At 55.5% G+C, this 15,949-nt stretch overlaps 1 protein-coding gene across 10 annotated transcripts in view; it reads left to right on the plus strand.

Moving 5' to 3' along the window:
• Window positions 1-15,949, plus strand: part of CAMK2D (calcium/calmodulin dependent protein kinase II delta) — a 159,637-nt gene that overhangs the window by 76,008 nt on the left and 67,680 nt on the right. For 5 of the 10 annotated variants that reach the window (XM_080674065.1, XM_080674068.1, XM_080674067.1 and 2 more), the window contains exon 3: window positions 3,000-3,059. The exons of the other annotated variants lie outside the window; for them this stretch is intronic. In XM_080674065.1, the coding sequence (XP_080530191.1) occupies window positions 3,000-3,059 (60 nt within the window). The remainder of the gene's footprint in view (window positions 1-2,999; window positions 3,060-15,949) is intronic. 10 annotated transcript variants of the gene reach the window in all.

Raw genomic sequence — 15,949 nt, forward strand, 5'->3', positions numbered from 1 at the left:
CTGATCAGCCGTGGGGAGTGGGCCTAAGCCGTCAGTAGGACATCCCCTGAGGGCTCCCGGACAGTGAGAGGGGGCAGGCCAGGCTGAGAGATTTTTGTGCACCGGGCCTCTAGTATCTTTATATGTTTGTATAGTTATACATAGGTGTCAATTAGGTAAATGTATGTGTACACACACACAGGTGTACATGCCAGAGAGAGGTAAATGGTTAAAAATGGGTGAAGTGTTAAGAGCTGTATCTGGATAAATTGTACACATGTGTTTTTATACTATTCTTATTCTCCAAATTTCTTGTGTTTTAATTATTTCCAAGTAAAAGTTTAAAATTTAAATGCAGGCACTTATGTTAATATGTAATGGGTTCATTATTGTTTTTAAATGAATTAAGTATTTATTTATGGTTTCCTCAGTTGTATTGTAATAGAGTGGATATTAACAGATCTAAGCCACATAAACAAAGCTCTGTGGGTTCTCAATGCTTTTAGGAGCATGAGGCCTGAGAGCACGGTGCTGAGGCCCTGTGCGAGGCTCTCTGGGGTCTGGGTGGTGTCCCACATTCTCTTTGGCGGGTTATGCCTTTAGCTCAGAGCTGCCTGGTAGGTGCCCCTTGCTGGTTCTGTGAGCCCAGGAAACAGCCTCTTTGTGCTGGGGTCACATCGGTAAGCGAGGGGTAGGCACATTCTGTCTCAGGCTGTGAGGGCGAGTCGGGTGCCCTCACTCGGGAAAGCCCTCATACTGGCCTCCACGGGCTGCTGTGGCATGTGGGTGTCCACTGTGCTCGTGCCTCTGTCTGCATTTGCTGTGTGTTTTGGCTGGTGATTTTGTTATAATCATACTAGTGGCCTGGTGCACGAAATTCATGCATATTAAAAGCGGGACCCAGTGTCAATTCCCTGCCCACCCACATGCACCTCAAAATCATGTGAGACCCAAAATCGGGCGCCGCCCCCCCAATTGGGCTAGATCCAGACCCAGCCAGTCCCACCCTTGTCAAGCACCGCCAGGCAGGGAGCGTAGCCTCAGTTTCCCAGGCCCGGTGCCAGAACGGGGGGCGTGGCCTGAGGTCCCCCAGATGGGGCGGGGGGTGTGCCTTGAGGTCCCCCGTCAAGCCCCGCCAGGTGGGGGACACGGCCTTAGATCCCCTGTCAAGCCCCCGCTGGGTGGGGTCATGGCCTGAGGTCCCCTGTCAAGCCCCGCCAGGAGGGGGGGGGGGGCGCAGCCTCAGGTCCCCTGGCCCGGCACTGGGATGGGGGCGCAGCCTCAGGTCCCCCATCAAGCCCCGCTTTGTGGGGGGCACAGCCTGAGTTCCCCCAACCCAGCACTGGGGGTACACCTTGAGGTCCCCTGTCAATCCCTGCCAGGCAGGGGGGTGCAGCCTCAGGTACCCTGGCCCACTGCTTGGGGGGGGGGGGCGTGCAGCCTGAGGTCCCCTGTCAAGCCCCACCTGGTGGGGGACATGGCCTCAGGCCCCCTGGCCTTGCACTCGGGCAGGGGGAGCAGCCTGAGGTCCCTAGCCCAGCACCAGGACGGGAAGTGCACCTTGAGCTCCCCCGTCAAGCCCTGCTGGGCAGGGGGCATGGCCTCAGGTCCCCTGGCCTGGCGCCAGGGCAGGGATCCAGGCCTGAGGTCCCCCAGCATGGCGCCGGAGCAGGGGGCGAGGCCTGAGGTCCCCCGGCCTGGTGCCAAGGCAGGAGGCGCGGCCTGAGGGTCCCCAGCCTGACGCCAGGGTGGGAGGCACGGCCTGAGGTCCCCTGTCAAGCCCTGCCAGTTGGGGGGTGCAGCCTGAGGTCCCCTGTCAAGCCGCATGGGGGGGCAGGGGAGGGCGTAGCCTCAGGTCCCTGCTGATTGCTCGTTAAGGCTCCTTAAGGGAACTTGGCCTTAGCTGTTGGTGCAGCCATCTTTGTGACGGAGTGATGGTCAATTAGCATATTCCCTCTTTATTAGATAGGATGCACATGACCGTGACAGAGACACCAAAGAAGGGCATCAGGTGGTTCGTAAAGTGCAGGTTTGCAGTGTTCCTGCCCCTTCACAGATGGCTGGGTCAGGGAAGCGTGAAGAGCGAGCAGTGGGGGCTTTGGGGCGTCCGTGCTGCAAGGGAGAGCCTGGCCACCTAGGAAGGCGGAGAGGACAGCTGTGTGAAGAGACAGGAACCGTGCCGGGACAGGCTGCAGGAGCCCCCTCACCTGGCTCCGGGGCATCGGGGTTCCATATGTGCCCCTCTCTTCCATGGGTGCCTGTTGCTATTTAAGTTGTTGCAGCAACACATACTTAGAGAGGAGGACACCACTGCCTGCCATGTCCCTGTTTTCCAGCATGAAGCCAGTGACAGGGAAGGCAGTTAGGCTGGTAAACACTGTTGTGTCACGTAGCTCCAAATTCAAGTGATCAGTTCTTAAAAATATATATCTTTTTATTGATTTTAGAAAGAGAGAGGAAGGTAGAGGGATAGAGATAGAAACATCAATGATGAGAGAGAATCATTGTTGGGCTGCCTCCTGCATGCCCCCTACTGAGGATCAAGCCCACAACCTAGGCATGTGCCCTGACCGGGAATCAAACCAGGACCTCCTGGTTCTTTTTTTTTTTTTTTTTTTTTAAATATATTTTATTGATTTTTTACAGAGAGGAAGGGAGAAGGGATAGAGAGTTAGAAACATCGATCAGCTGCCTCCTGCACACCCCCCACTGGGGATGTGCCCGCAACCAAGGTACATGCCCTTGACCAGAATCGAACCTGGGACCCTTCAGTCCGCAGGCCGACGCTCTATCCACTGAGCCAAACTGGTTTCGGCCCTCCTGGTTCTTAAGGCTGATTCTTAACCACTGAGTCACACTGGCCGGGCCAAATGATCTGTTTTTTAAAAGACATCAAAGGATAAGTAAACGTACAGGCTTTCTGTTGTTTGGGTACACTGTTTATCCTTTAATCTTTTTTGCTAAAGTTGTGATTTACTTTTGTGGGGTATTTTTTGTGTTTTTTTTTTTTTTTTTTACAGATCATCAGAAACTGGAAAGGGAAGCCAGAATCTGCCGTCTTCTCAAGCACCCCAACATTGGTAAGGAATGTGCCCAGTGCATTTAAGTACTAATTTAAAGTGTTATGGTGTGTATGCTTACCACAATAAAATGTTTTTTTAATCTAGTATTTGTAACTATTAACAAATAGGCTCCTAACTTTTAGTCTTGGTTACATTTGATTCTTTTAAGTTTTTTAAGTTTTCCCCGAAATAGCAGTTCTATATATACTAACATTTAAAAACCAATGTAAGGTATTATTAGTTGGAAATGCCTTTGTATGTCTCCAAGGGTTATGCAGCGGCAGCTGATGAAGGCGGAGGATGTTTGTGTCGTGAGCTCAGCACCTAATTGCTTTCCCCAGCCCTGTAGAAAGTCGTCTTTACCATCCCTGATCCTGTTCCAGAAACAAGTGAAACTAGTGTAGAATAGCATCTCTCATGAATTTTACAACAGCACAGTAATGTTCAAAATGAAACATCGATGAACATAAGACACAGAGAAAGAAAAGGAAGAACAACTCTACTGCTAGATTCTGCGAGGAGTCGGTCTCCTTTGGGGAATGTTGGGCCCAGCTCTGCAGTGTCACTGTCCGCAGAGCCTTCTGCTGTGGAAGCCAGAGGCTGGGCAGCAGGACTTGCAGTCACTCACGGAGGAGCCTGTAGTTCTCTTGTGACGTAGAGGCCCTCACAGTGTCTGTTCCTGCCTGGGAGTTCCATGATCCCCCACTTCGTGGGTGTTTCTTAGGTTCTGACATGAATGAGCAGGCTCTACATAGTAACCTGAAGCATCGACCAGCAAGCAGGTCCTGTGCACGTGTGCTGCGTTCCTGAGAGTCACACAGGGAACAGCCTGGCTCTTCTCCCTGGAACAGACAATGCGATGGCTGAGAGGCTGGGGACTCTGGTCCTTTTCTTCCCCCTCCTCGCCTTCCTCCACTTTATTACATGCTCAGTTTCCTTCCGTCTGCCAGGCTTTAGAGCTTACAGGCAGGTGATGCTGCACTGGACAGGTTTCCCCTGGAAATTTGTTCATTTTTATTTCTGTGTGCCTTTCTCTCGGCACAGGATCCATAATCTGAGAACTTGCGGCCTGGAGACGGTTTCTCCCAGAGGAGAAACATTTGAAAGGGGGGCTCACTGAGAGGGGGGGCTCACTGGAGCACTGTTTCACAAGGGCTGTTTTGATGTTTGTCTGATTTTCACAATAATGCACACACTTAGTGGAAAGTGCGGGAAACAATCATGCATGAAGAAACCAGAGGGAACAACTTTTAATACTTGTATTTATTTCTGCCTTTTTATAACACATCTTATGTACGTTAACTTCCAGAATTTCTTGTGAGCATTTTCATAGCCCTTTAGATAAACCATGGAAATGTAATTTTTAATTGTCTCGAAATCAACAAAATGAACGTGTCGCTGTGATGATGAAGCAGCGGTCAAGGGAGACAGCATCCCTGCTTTCCCGCCCCCCTTCCCCCATGGCATTGCAGGGATCGCTTTCATGAGAGGACTAGACAGGCAATTTGGTGCCGGTAGACTGTGTGGCTGCTGTCAAAGAAGCAGTCGTGCCTGAGCTAAAGCCAGAGGTGTCATTCAGTGTCCTGGGCGCAGGGGAGCTAGCTCAGGCTCAGTGCAACAGAGCCCCCAGGACTGGGAACCCCTGGGACTGGGAACCCCTCTGGGACATGGCTCCCCCTAGAACTGGGAGCCCCTGGAACTGGGAATCCCCCTGGGACATGGCTCCCCCTAGAACTGGGAGCCCCTGGAACTGGGAATCCCTCTGGGTCATGGCTCCCCCTAGAATTGGGAGACCCTGGAACTGGGAACCCCCCTGGGACATGGCCCCCCTAGAACGGGGAGCCCTGGGGATTGGGAGCCCCTGAGACTGGGGCCCTGGGGAGCAGGGAGCAGCATGCGGTATGAGTGGTGGAAATGACCACGAGGAGATATGGGGGTTGGGGGTGGGTCTTACTAAACTGACTGGGAACGATTCTGTTAGAGGTAGGCCAAGGACTGAGACCCCACGGGTGGGTGAGGTCACATGTCAGAGAGGGGATGACCCAGCAGGATTCTCGGCTCAGACGTCTTGCAGGGTGGGGACAGGGCCCTACAGGACAAGGCCCGGGAAAGGGCTCAGGGAGCCTGCGTGCAGTGTGGTTGCGGAGAGTCTGTCGCGCGCAGAGAGATGTGTCTGAGGAGTCATGTCTCTGTGACCTCCAGGTGACAGGAAGGTCAGTCAGGAAAAAGCGCAGGAGAAGGTTACAGTCCGCGGGCTGGGCTTCCCTCCTTAGGGGGAGAGGGGCCTGGCGGGACCTTCCCTATGGAAGGGGGTGGCTGGGATGGCTGGGGTGGGGGGCTGCTCAGCCGGTGGGAAGCCAGGGCAGGCCTTAGCTCAGCAAGAGGGTGCCACCGCTGCGCGTGAAAGTGCTGTGTCCTCACGACCCAGTGTGCGCACCCCAGGCCTCCCTTTGCTCCGGGAGATGTCGGTGCTGCAGCCGGGCTCTCTGCGGTATCCTCCCAGCTCCCTGAGGCCCTGCAGACGGGACAGGGTGGGCAGCCCCTTGCAGTCAGGCTGCGCAGTGAGCAACAGTGTCTGCGTCCCGCTGGGGAGGTGATGGTGACTCAGCCTCAGCACAAAGGGGCCAAACAGTTGGAGGGAACTCGTACCTCACGCGTGCTTCTCTGGTTCGCTCCCTTTTTATCATTATGTATCCTTTATTTTCACAAAATAACTTGTTTTTTCTTGATGTTTGTTAAACCAAATTGTTGAGCTACATCAACATATGCCCTACCTCAGGGAAAGAATACCTTTAAGGTAATGGGTTAACACATTTGAGGCAGTAGCCACATTGTTTTCAATTACTCCGTGTTTCCATTGATTTTGTGCTTGATCTCTGGGAAGCATCACTGTTGAGAAATGTATTGAAACCTGTGGTGAAGCCCAAATAGCTCAGACAGTTGGGAGAAATGAGGAAGGCAGGCAGAATAGTCGTCTCCCCCACCTGGTGTGAAAAGGGTGGGCCCGGGAGGAAGAGGGAACCAGCAACTTGCGGGTCCCATGTGGAGCGGACACCGGGCCTGATGTGCGAGGACAGGATGCAGGCGACCTCGCTGCTGGAGGCAGGATGGGTTTGCTGTGGGCTATCCCAATCTCTAGAGACCTTAATTGACACTGTAGACTTTAGAAAGGCAATACCTAGTCTTGAAAGTTTGAAGAAGCATTTACATCTCAGTATCCACCCCAGCCCTGGACGGCAGCTCACTGATAGGCCTCAAGGTCCTTTTCACCCTGCCTGGTCAGTGCTGCGGCCCGTGCAGTGCGGTGACCTGTGGGCCACATCATCACATCTCACGACAACCTCCTTCCTTGCAGTTGCCCCCCACTCCCCGCCCGCTACCCCAGACAGGCACGCGCCCGTGCGCCTGGTCAGGGTGGTGGAAATGAATGGAAAGGAGCGCCCGCCTCAGCAGACCGTGTTCCCTGCTGATGGCTCTGTCTGAGCTCGAGGCCTCCCATCTGCCCAGGCACTCTTACTTGCGCTCTTTTCTGCAGACACAAATTTACCACTTACTCCCTGAGAATTACCCCAGGGGATTAGCTCACTCTCCGGGAAGACGTCTGATGGAGACAGACAGCTGGGGTGCATCTGTCAGGGCTTAGTGGTTCTTCTGGGACAGATGCCCTGGCGGGAAGCCTGTGGCAAGAGCTTTCTGTACCACGCATGCTGTCCGTGATAAGTAATAGTACCATAACAGGGTCTATAGGATATCTATACAAACTAATTTTTTTTTTGCTTTAATAATTGAAGAAACTAAAATTTTTGAATCTATATGACTTCTCCACAGTCACCATTGGTCGTGACATGCCAGCCTGGGCCAGGAGACCCTCTAGTGCAGCGGTTGCCAACTGGTGGTCCATGAGGTCCGGAAGGTTGGCGACTGCTGCTCTAGTGAGCCGGGGGCCAGGGGGCCTGCGTGGCAGCAGCGAGGTGCAGACGTGGCTGTTCCACTCCCGTCCCAGGAGAACTTGGAGTCTCCCCTCCTCAGGATAGACATCAAGTTAAAAACTTCCAGTTCTAACACAAAACCCAAGACTTAGTTGTGGAGAGAGCGTCAGAGGTGCCGTGGCCTTGTCCGCTCCCCCGAGGGGTGCGTGCTGCAGAAGGTGCACTGCAGATGCCCCTGGTTGGACAGTGGAGGGATGAGGCTGCGGGAGCTGCTGGCTGGGCTGGAGACAGAGCCCCCGCTCTCCGCACACGTGGTCCGGACCTGTGAGTGACAGCTCACGCCATCTGCGGTTTATGTAACTTTCATTTCCTAAAATGTCAACCTGGAGGAGCGTGGGAATGATCTTGCACGTTACTTCCCTGTGAGCAGCGGCTGTGAGAAACCCAGCAGCATCTCTCGAGCGGCGCTGTCCTCTGTGACCTCCTGTCGGTGGTTATGCCGACGCCTTGCAGTCTGTAATCACACGAGAGAGAACAGGCAGGCTTATTGCTGCCCAACTATAGCCACTGGGCAGATAAGGTAATTTAACACTGCGCAGTGGTAAAAAGCTCACCTGCAGTTTGATTAAATCTCACCTCCTTATCTTGACTGTTTGGTGTGAAGGCCTCAGTGCTCAGAATACCCTGCCTGCTGCGGAGCTGATTGTCCTCTTTCAACAAATCTGGGAAACGGCACAGAGTTTTCCCAGCAAATACGTATTTTCAAGAATTCTCATTGTCTCCTTCAGCTTTCTCTTCTTTTGTTCTTTAATACTAGAGGCCCGGTGCACGAGATTTGTGCACGGAGGGGCGGGTGTCCCTCAACCCAGACTGCACCCTCTTGCAATCTGGGGACCACTCGCTCCTTACTGCCTGCCCGCAACGGAGGCAGGAGGCTCCCACCACGGCCACTGCACTTGCCAGCCATGAGCCTGGCTTCTGGCTGAGCAGCGCTCTCCCTGTGGGAGTGCACTGACCACCAGGGGGAAGCTCCTGCATTGAGTGTCTGCCCCCTGGTGGTCAGTGCACGTCATAGCGGCCAGTCATTCCGCTGTTTGGTTGATTTGCATATCACACTTTTATTATATAGGATAGTAACAGTGGTGTAGTCTTCATAATTTTTGTTTAAAAGTTAAATCCACCTCGGCGGTGTGGCTCAGTGGTTGAGTGTTGACCTAGGAACCAGGAGGTCACAGTTCGATTGCTGGTTGGGGCACATGCCCGGATTACGGGCTCGATCCCAAGTAAGGGGGCATGCAGGAAGCAGCCAATACATGATTATCTCTCATCATTGATGTTTCTATCTTTCTCTCCCTCTCCCTTCCTCTCTGAAATTAATGTACACACGACCCCTGGCTGTTCCTCACTTCCAAACTCCTGGGCCAGCGCGTGCTGTATTCGGAGTCAGGGGCCTGCCAGGTGTGGTCTCTTCTGCATGTTCTGCTGTGTGGGGCCTGTTTCCCGAGCCTCCTCTTTGCCCGTCCTCCCCAAACACCCGAGACCGGGTCTGTGGGCTCAGGAAGCTCAAGAAGCGTGGCCTTGAGTGAGAGCTTCTTTTTGACCATGACAGGTGGCGAGGCGGATGAATGTGGGTGTCTAATCTCTCCCAAGGAAACATCCTCCCTGTAGGCCCCCGGTCCTGACCCTGCCCAGTCCTGAGAATAGCCGTGTGGCTCCTGACCCTGCCCAGTGTCCTGAGACCCTGTGGGCGAGCCCCTGAGGGGTCCACAGCCTCTGTGCTGGCCCTGCAGGTGTCAGAGGGATGTCCCTGGGGAGGCATGGGCCAGTGGGCAGGTGTGAGGTACAGGCAGGTGTGGACGCGCCCCGAGCTGCAGCTACGCTGAGTGTCACTCCCATGGCTGTCAGGGTCCCTGGGGAGGCATAGCGCTAACCCCAACCTGTCTTCTTGCGCCCCAGCCCTGCCCCACACCCTGAACCTGCTGCCCAGTGTTGCTGCAGGGCTCATGTTTCCTGCTCTTCCTGGGCCCACCCGTGTTCTGCTTGGAATCTGTGCTCCTGAGCCCAGGCGGCTCTGTGACCTGGGCCTATAGTGGCTGCTGACCTTGATCCCTCCCACCAGGCCCTGAGGACCTCCGAGAGCCAGACAGCTGGCTGTGTCACGCAGACGCAGACTCGACTGCTCTGCAAGGAAGGTGCAGCCTCTCACCCTCGTGGGCTCACTTATTGGAACTTGGGTTGTTAATTTCTAATCCTTGAGTTCTGTGCACAGAGATAACTCCTGCTGTGTACTATTATGAAGTTAAAGAATGTGGTGCAGATCTGTGTTTGACTCGCTGCTGCTGCTCAGGGCCCTCTTCTTTGGGACTCTTCTGCAGCGCCCCGGCCTCAGGTGCACGTCAGCCTTGTGTGCAGGATTCCTGACCGCGCATGTGTACCCTGGCCCCACACAACTGTCATGGCTGTAAGTTGCCCATTGTGGGTTTGCCGCCTTAGTGTCTTTCTGCCCGTGTTAGAGACTCCTGACAATGTTTTATTCTTAAAAAGAACATTCTTCCTAAAAAGCACCGTGAGAAGGTGTGGAAACAGTTCAGATCGTGTGTGAGTATCACGTGACACTCAGATGCCAATTCCTGAGGGACCTGGTACCCTCACAACTGAAGGGCTTCGTGGCTTTCTGAATGAGGAACTGAAGAAACAGGCGGTGGAAAGTATCGATTCCAATACGTAATATTTTATTAAACCAATCTCCCAGTCCCTGTCAGCCACAAGTCCTCCTGCCGCGAGTGTAGTCTTCCCTCCATGTGCGGGGGCCTGCCAGCTGTGTGGAGCCGTGTTCACAGGCTCAGGAGGGCCAGCTGTGTGGGCCTATGAAGGAGGAGGGGACCGTCTCCGGTGCTCGCAGCGGCATGGCCTTGAGGCTGCGTGGTGAGCATGCACAGATGAGGGTCACCTGAGCTGGGCGTTCTCGCAGCCCCTCTCGTGGACACTGGGTATCAGCCTGAGCTGTGCAGATGTCCCCTCTTGGTGGCATTTGCAGGTGGGAGGAACGTGGGAGGCAGATAGTGGCCACATGCCTTGAGTTTCCTGTCGTTCTGGGCTCTTCCCGCCATCCCTCACCTTCCAGAGCAAAGGGGCGGTGCAGCCTGGTGGCCACGAGGAACCAGTGCTCCAGGGGCTTGTCTCGCGGGTGTCCTGGAGCCCAGGGCGGCCGACACGCTCGTGTGCGCGTTCCCTGACCAAGTGCACAGCCCACGTGCCGCCACTGCAGCCACAGGCTCCAGGAGTTGGTGCCCGTTCGTTTGTTTTCTTGCTTTGCTGTTCATTAATTCATTAAGTCACGCACCCTAGGTGGTTCTGATACAGGTTTCAAGGACCACGGTTACAGAGGCCTTGTGCTCGGGGTGATGTTATAAACCTGGGCAAAGCCTTTTATTCCACTCGGGCCGATCACCTGCCTCCTGTCCCCTTCATCCTTTCCAGGCGAGGTCCAGAGCAGGAACGCACTAAGGACAGGTGGAGGCTGAGGTAGTGATAACCTACTGACCATGTGTCCACACATTTGCCCTGGTTATCTGCTTTACTTCCCAGGAACTCTAGGCATGAATGTCCTGTTTCGGAGTCAGTGTGATAAGCACTGAGCCTGCCCTGTGCCGCCCTGTGCCTTGCACGCAGGAAGCGGCTCAGGGTGGGGACAGTTTACCGAGGGTGGGGCCGGTTTCAGAGCCCTTTGTTTGATTCCAAAGTCCAGGTCTGTCCCTGTGGGCCCTGTCCTCCCCTTCCTGCCGGCTGGGAGCCAGGCTCGCCGGGCAGCTGCCCCTTGGGGTGGGAGCCTTTGTCCCGCCAGGGCCTCGGATGTTTATCACATCGTTTGCTCAGTAGAACTCACCTAATGTGAACGTATATCGCAGGAAGGAAACACCTGGATGTCAGTCCCGCCTGCAGTGGCCTTGGCAGGGCCAGACCTTCCGATCCCAGCCCTGGTCTAAGTGAAGCTCTGATCTCACCATCGCCCCAGCCCACTTGTGCAGGAGTGAGGACATCCGCTCCAAGCCAGCACCTGGCTATGCAGCAGAGTGGGGTCAGGGAGAGGCTCGTGCCGCCTGTGGGTGCTCCTGCAGATACAGGGCAGAGTCACCTATCTCAAGGACCACATTTGGGGGGGACAGTGCTGCCCCCAAATCCTGGGAGCTGAAACATGTCGGTTCCGGCACAGTGGGCGGTCCTCTCCACATTGTCAAGGCCCTGAACCTTTTAGGTAAGCCTGTAAGCAGCTCCCGCTCCCCCCGCAGGTCATGGAGCTCCAAGACGGGGCACGGTTCCCAGTCCCCGCCTCCGCCCTTAGGCTCCCAGTGATACTGGCCTGTCCAGGACCAGTCCCTCCTGCTGACTTGGGTCACAGGAACCTCGCTCTCGGCCTCGCCCCTGTCTCTGCGGTGAGAGTGTGAGTCACCTGCCTGGCTGCTGTGACTGGCGCCTGGGTTCTTCCTTTATCTCAGAGACACCCTCCTGGGCGCCTGCCCTCTCCAATCTGCCCGGGCATCTCGGTAATGCGCATCCCACCTGTTGCTTTACAGTCACCTTCCTTGCATTCGCCGCATTTGCTGGATCAGCCCCTGCGCAGCGGTGACGCTCTGATAAGGGGGCCTTGCTCTTACCTGGTTCCACCAGCCCAGCATGTAGGGCACGGGGCTTGTCTGCAGGGCTGCTGCCTCGCTCTCTGCATAGGGCACCACGTGACCCATTTATGTCCCAGACTCCCCTACGCCGAGCTCCTCAGCCTTGGGGACCTCCCTCACAGTTTATCTTCAAGACTAGTGCCCAGTGGTCATGGAATAGAGCACAGGCGGTGGCTTGGTAGTCATGCCTGCTCACACACTGTGCCATGGACTCCATAGGCCCCAGGTGAGCAGGAGGCCTGGGTCAGAGCCACCTGGCGGGGGAGGCATCCGCTTAGAGCCCTGCCTGACCCTGGCGGGCACTCTGTCCCTGAGCCTCCCGGAGGCTTCCTTTGGTGCCCACACCAAAACAAAAGGACGCACTGAGCTTCCTGGGAGGGTTCTGAAACCAAACCCGAGCGAAACCAAGGGAGGAAGATAAGGGCGCACGCGGGGTTATGACTTGCCAGCCGACTTTAAATAACTCCCTTTTATAGCTCACTCTCGCTCAGCTTTCTTTCCACTGGATAGGTTTTGTTATGTTATTTTGAGAAACAAGGCACAATACTGAGGATCTGCTCCAGTTTGGATATAGAACTGTTTCAAGGTTGTAGGGAAATCATGGCAGAGCTAAACTTACTGCGGCCTCAGCTATAGCGTGCTCATTCCTTCATGTTAGCAAAGGCTTGTTAGTCCCTGCCATGCCGGGCCCTCCAGACACAGCAGTGGATGCACTCCCCTGGCCTCGACCTGCCTGCACTCTGCGGTTCCCACCTGGAAGTGAGCCACGCCCGCACGGAGTGAGGGCACAGGCCTGCGGGGTGGCAGGTGTGCCGTGCAGGCCTGGAGGCTGTGGGTGAGGCCACCAGAGCAGAGTGGGGTTGATGGTGGAAGGGCCTTGCTTCCCTCCTGGGGAGACGGTGCTGCATTCACACTGAAACCCTACTTCGAGGGTGGTCTTTGGGGCAGGGCCTTTTTGAGGTCATGAGGGTGAGGCCCATGGTGGGCTTGAGCCCTTGTAAGAGGAGGAGACCTGAGGTCCTCTTCCTCCGAGGATGCGGTGAGAGGGTAGCCCTCTCAAGCCAGGAAGAGAGCCCTCCCCAGAACTGATGCCCCAACCCCTGGACTGGGACTCCATCCCCCAGACTGAGGGGTGTGGCTGTGTGAGCCCGAGTCTGTCATGTGGTTGTGGTGGCCACGCAGACAGATAGGCTGGGGGCTGCAGGCCTTCTGGGCGGGGAGCCCAGGGGGCCTGTGCTTTGAGAGGGTCCCTCTGGCCGCTGTGTTGGAGGCCTGCTGGCGGCCGTGGTCAGGTTGGATGTTTGCAGGCGGAGCCAGTGTATGGTCCCACTGTCACAGGGCCCAGGAGAAGTCCGAGGAGCTGCAAGGATGGAGCTGGCGGGGAAACAGGCATGGTGGGCTGGTATTGTGACACAAGGCGAGGGTTCCCCCTTGGCACGTGGATTTCAAAATGCCAGTCAGACTTCCACGTTGGAGAGAGCAGGAAGGCGGTCGGACAGGAGCCTGACATTGGGTGGGCCGTCTGGTGAGACCGTGGGAGCTGCCAGCGTAGCCGGGAGAGGCTCGGCATCTAGAGCAGCCTGTGGGCCAGGCCAGTGGTCAGGACGGAGGAGCGGAGCCTTGTCCCCATGGGCCCCTGCTGCAGGCTTCCCTCCCCTTTGGGGTTCTCACTCTCACACTCGGACCCACGACGTGAGGGCAGGAAGGAGAAGGCAGAGGAGGGTGCGTCGCTTTCTGTCTTCGCCACCCGAGCTGGGGGCTCAGCACACGCTCCGAAGAGGGTGAGCGCTGGCCTTGGAGAGCACCGCCTGCCTCGGAGCCCAACTTGGCCACAGCCCACCCACCTTTGCAGAAAAAGTTCCTTTTCCTTTAGAAAAATGTTTCTTAATCGTTTTCTTAATTGATTTTAGAAGAGAGAGGAAGGGAGAAAAAGAAACATGGATTGGTTGCCTCCGGTACACGCCCCGACCCAGGACCAACCAAACCCGCAACCTTTCAGTGTCGGGACAGTGCTCCAACCAGCAGCCACCTGGCTTCTTGAGAACGAAGTCTGTAAAGCAAACACCAAGACCACCTGATGGCTGGGGCTTGGGCTCTGTGTGGAGCCCCATCACAGCTGCGCGCCTAATGCACCATTTCCCGCGTGGCTGTTCTTGGCGCTCGAGGGACCTGCCTGCTCGCCTTCTCAGCAGTACGTAGTCCAGGCGGCACCAGGACAGTCTTGCGCACACGTTGGGTTTGGGTCTGGGCTGCATTCCGGAGCGAGAGGCCGACGTGGCCAGGGAGGTGTCGGGGCCCTGGGCTGGACCCCCTTCCTCACCTCAGGCCTGGGAGATGCAGGCGGTGCCGCTTCGGGCTGCGCAAGCTGCCTGGCGTATCCGTGTGCTTGGAGCGCCACCGCGGGGCTGGACGCCCTCTGCTGAGGCGCCTGTGAGGACTAGGACCCCACTCGTGGCTCTGCGGCCTGGGGCCCATGCTGTGCACCCTATGTGAGGGCAAAGACAGGGCCCAGTGTGTGTCAGGAAGAGGACGGTCTGGGCTCTGAACCCCAGAAGACGGACCCTACACCCCAGGCCTCAGCATGTCTCTGCTCGGGGCACAGGAGGGAGTGGGGTCAGACTGTCTAGAACAAGGGTGGGCAAACTTTTTGACTCAAGGGCCACAATGGGTTCTTAAACTGTACCGGAGGGCCGGAACAAAAGCATGGATGGAGTGTTTGTGTGAACTAATATAAATTCAAAGTAAACATCATTACATAAAAGCGTACGGTCTTTTTTTTTTTATTTCAATAGTTTTATTCATTTCAAACATTTTAACAAGAAGAATGTAAACACTAATTATTATAATTTGAAACTTCAAAAAATGGAGGAATCATAGCACAATAACATACCTTATATTGAAGATGGCAAAGGCAAAATAAAATTGCCTAACAAAGGAAAGGTACAAAAGCCTTTCAAATTAAACTTAAATATAATAAAATAATTTAAAACTAAAACAAATAGAAAAGAATAAAATGTGTAAACAGTAAATTAAACATTTTCTTTAGTGCAACTTCCAAATTATGCCCGGGACGTAGATGTAGATGGCAATGTAGACTGGGTTGAAAGGTTTTTGGTCTTTAAAACATCAACTTCAGTGGGAACGGTGTTGTTGGTCTCCTTTTTAGTTAATGCTCTGATACTGTGCTCTCCAGGGGCGTGTCTCCCTACATCACCACGATAACGTGTCTACGCATTCCCAGGGTGATGTCAGGGGACGCGTCCGCGGGCATTACAAGGAGCCTCTGGAAGATTGAGAGGTTGTTCCTTCTACTGAATGGGCGGATATAAATACGCCCACTCAGAAGAAGGAGCTGCGGCCGTGTTTCCCGACGTTGCCATATTAACACTGCTGCTGGTGAAGGAGCGGAGGGGAGAGCAAGAGAACCCTCCACTCTTTCGGCTCCGCGGGCCGGATAGAACAGCCGAACGGGCCAGATCCGGCCCGCGGGCCGTAGTTTGCCCACGGCTGGTCTAGAAAGTGCCCTGGCACACCTTGGTGCTCGGAGTGTGTTCAGTGAGTCTGTGGACACAGGCCATGTGGGCTCTTGAACGACGCACCCCTGAAAGTCCCAGGGAAGCCAGGACTCCCAGTGCTGCCTCTGAGGGCAGCGTTGACCGACTGACAAGTGGCAGGACTGGGACGGGCACTGCTGGTGTCGGGCGGGTGTCCTTTCATGGACACTGTGGTGGTTTTACCTCTCCTGTTGAAGTGATGCGTTGACTCACCCTCTCACCCACTTCTGGTCCACACGGATGCCCTTCCATCACCTCCTGGAGGAACCTCAGATCCCTTCTCCAGCCTCTCAGATGCCTGGTGGCAGCTAGACAGGCAGTGGGCACAGCCCAGAGCCTACTGGACACTGCCGAGGGTCAGAACAGGGAGGGAAGACGGGCGCCTGGGCCGCTGCTCCACACACAGCTCCCAAAGGCGGCTGGGAGGCTGTGTCCACGGCGGGAGGCCGTGTCCGGGGTAGGACACCATGTCCACTGCAGGAGTCCATGTCCACTGCGGGAGGAGGCCGTGTCTGCAGTGGGAGGCCGTGTCTGTGGTGGGAGGCCATGTCTGCGGTGGGAGGCCGTGTCTGCGGTGGGAGGCCATGTCTGCGGTGGGAGGCCGTGTCTGCAGTGGGAGGCCGTGTCCACTGTGGGGGGCTGTGTCCAGGTTGGGACGCCATGTCTGCTGCAGGATGCTGTGTCTGCAGTGGAAGGCCATGTCCAGGATGGGATTCCATGTCTGCTGCGGGGGGCTGTGTCCGCTGTGA

The sequence above is a fragment of the Plecotus auritus genome, assembly GCF_963455305.1.
Source record: "Plecotus auritus genome assembly, chromosome: 6".
NCBI classification, from domain to species: domain Eukaryota; kingdom Metazoa; phylum Chordata; class Mammalia; order Chiroptera; family Vespertilionidae; genus Plecotus; species Plecotus auritus.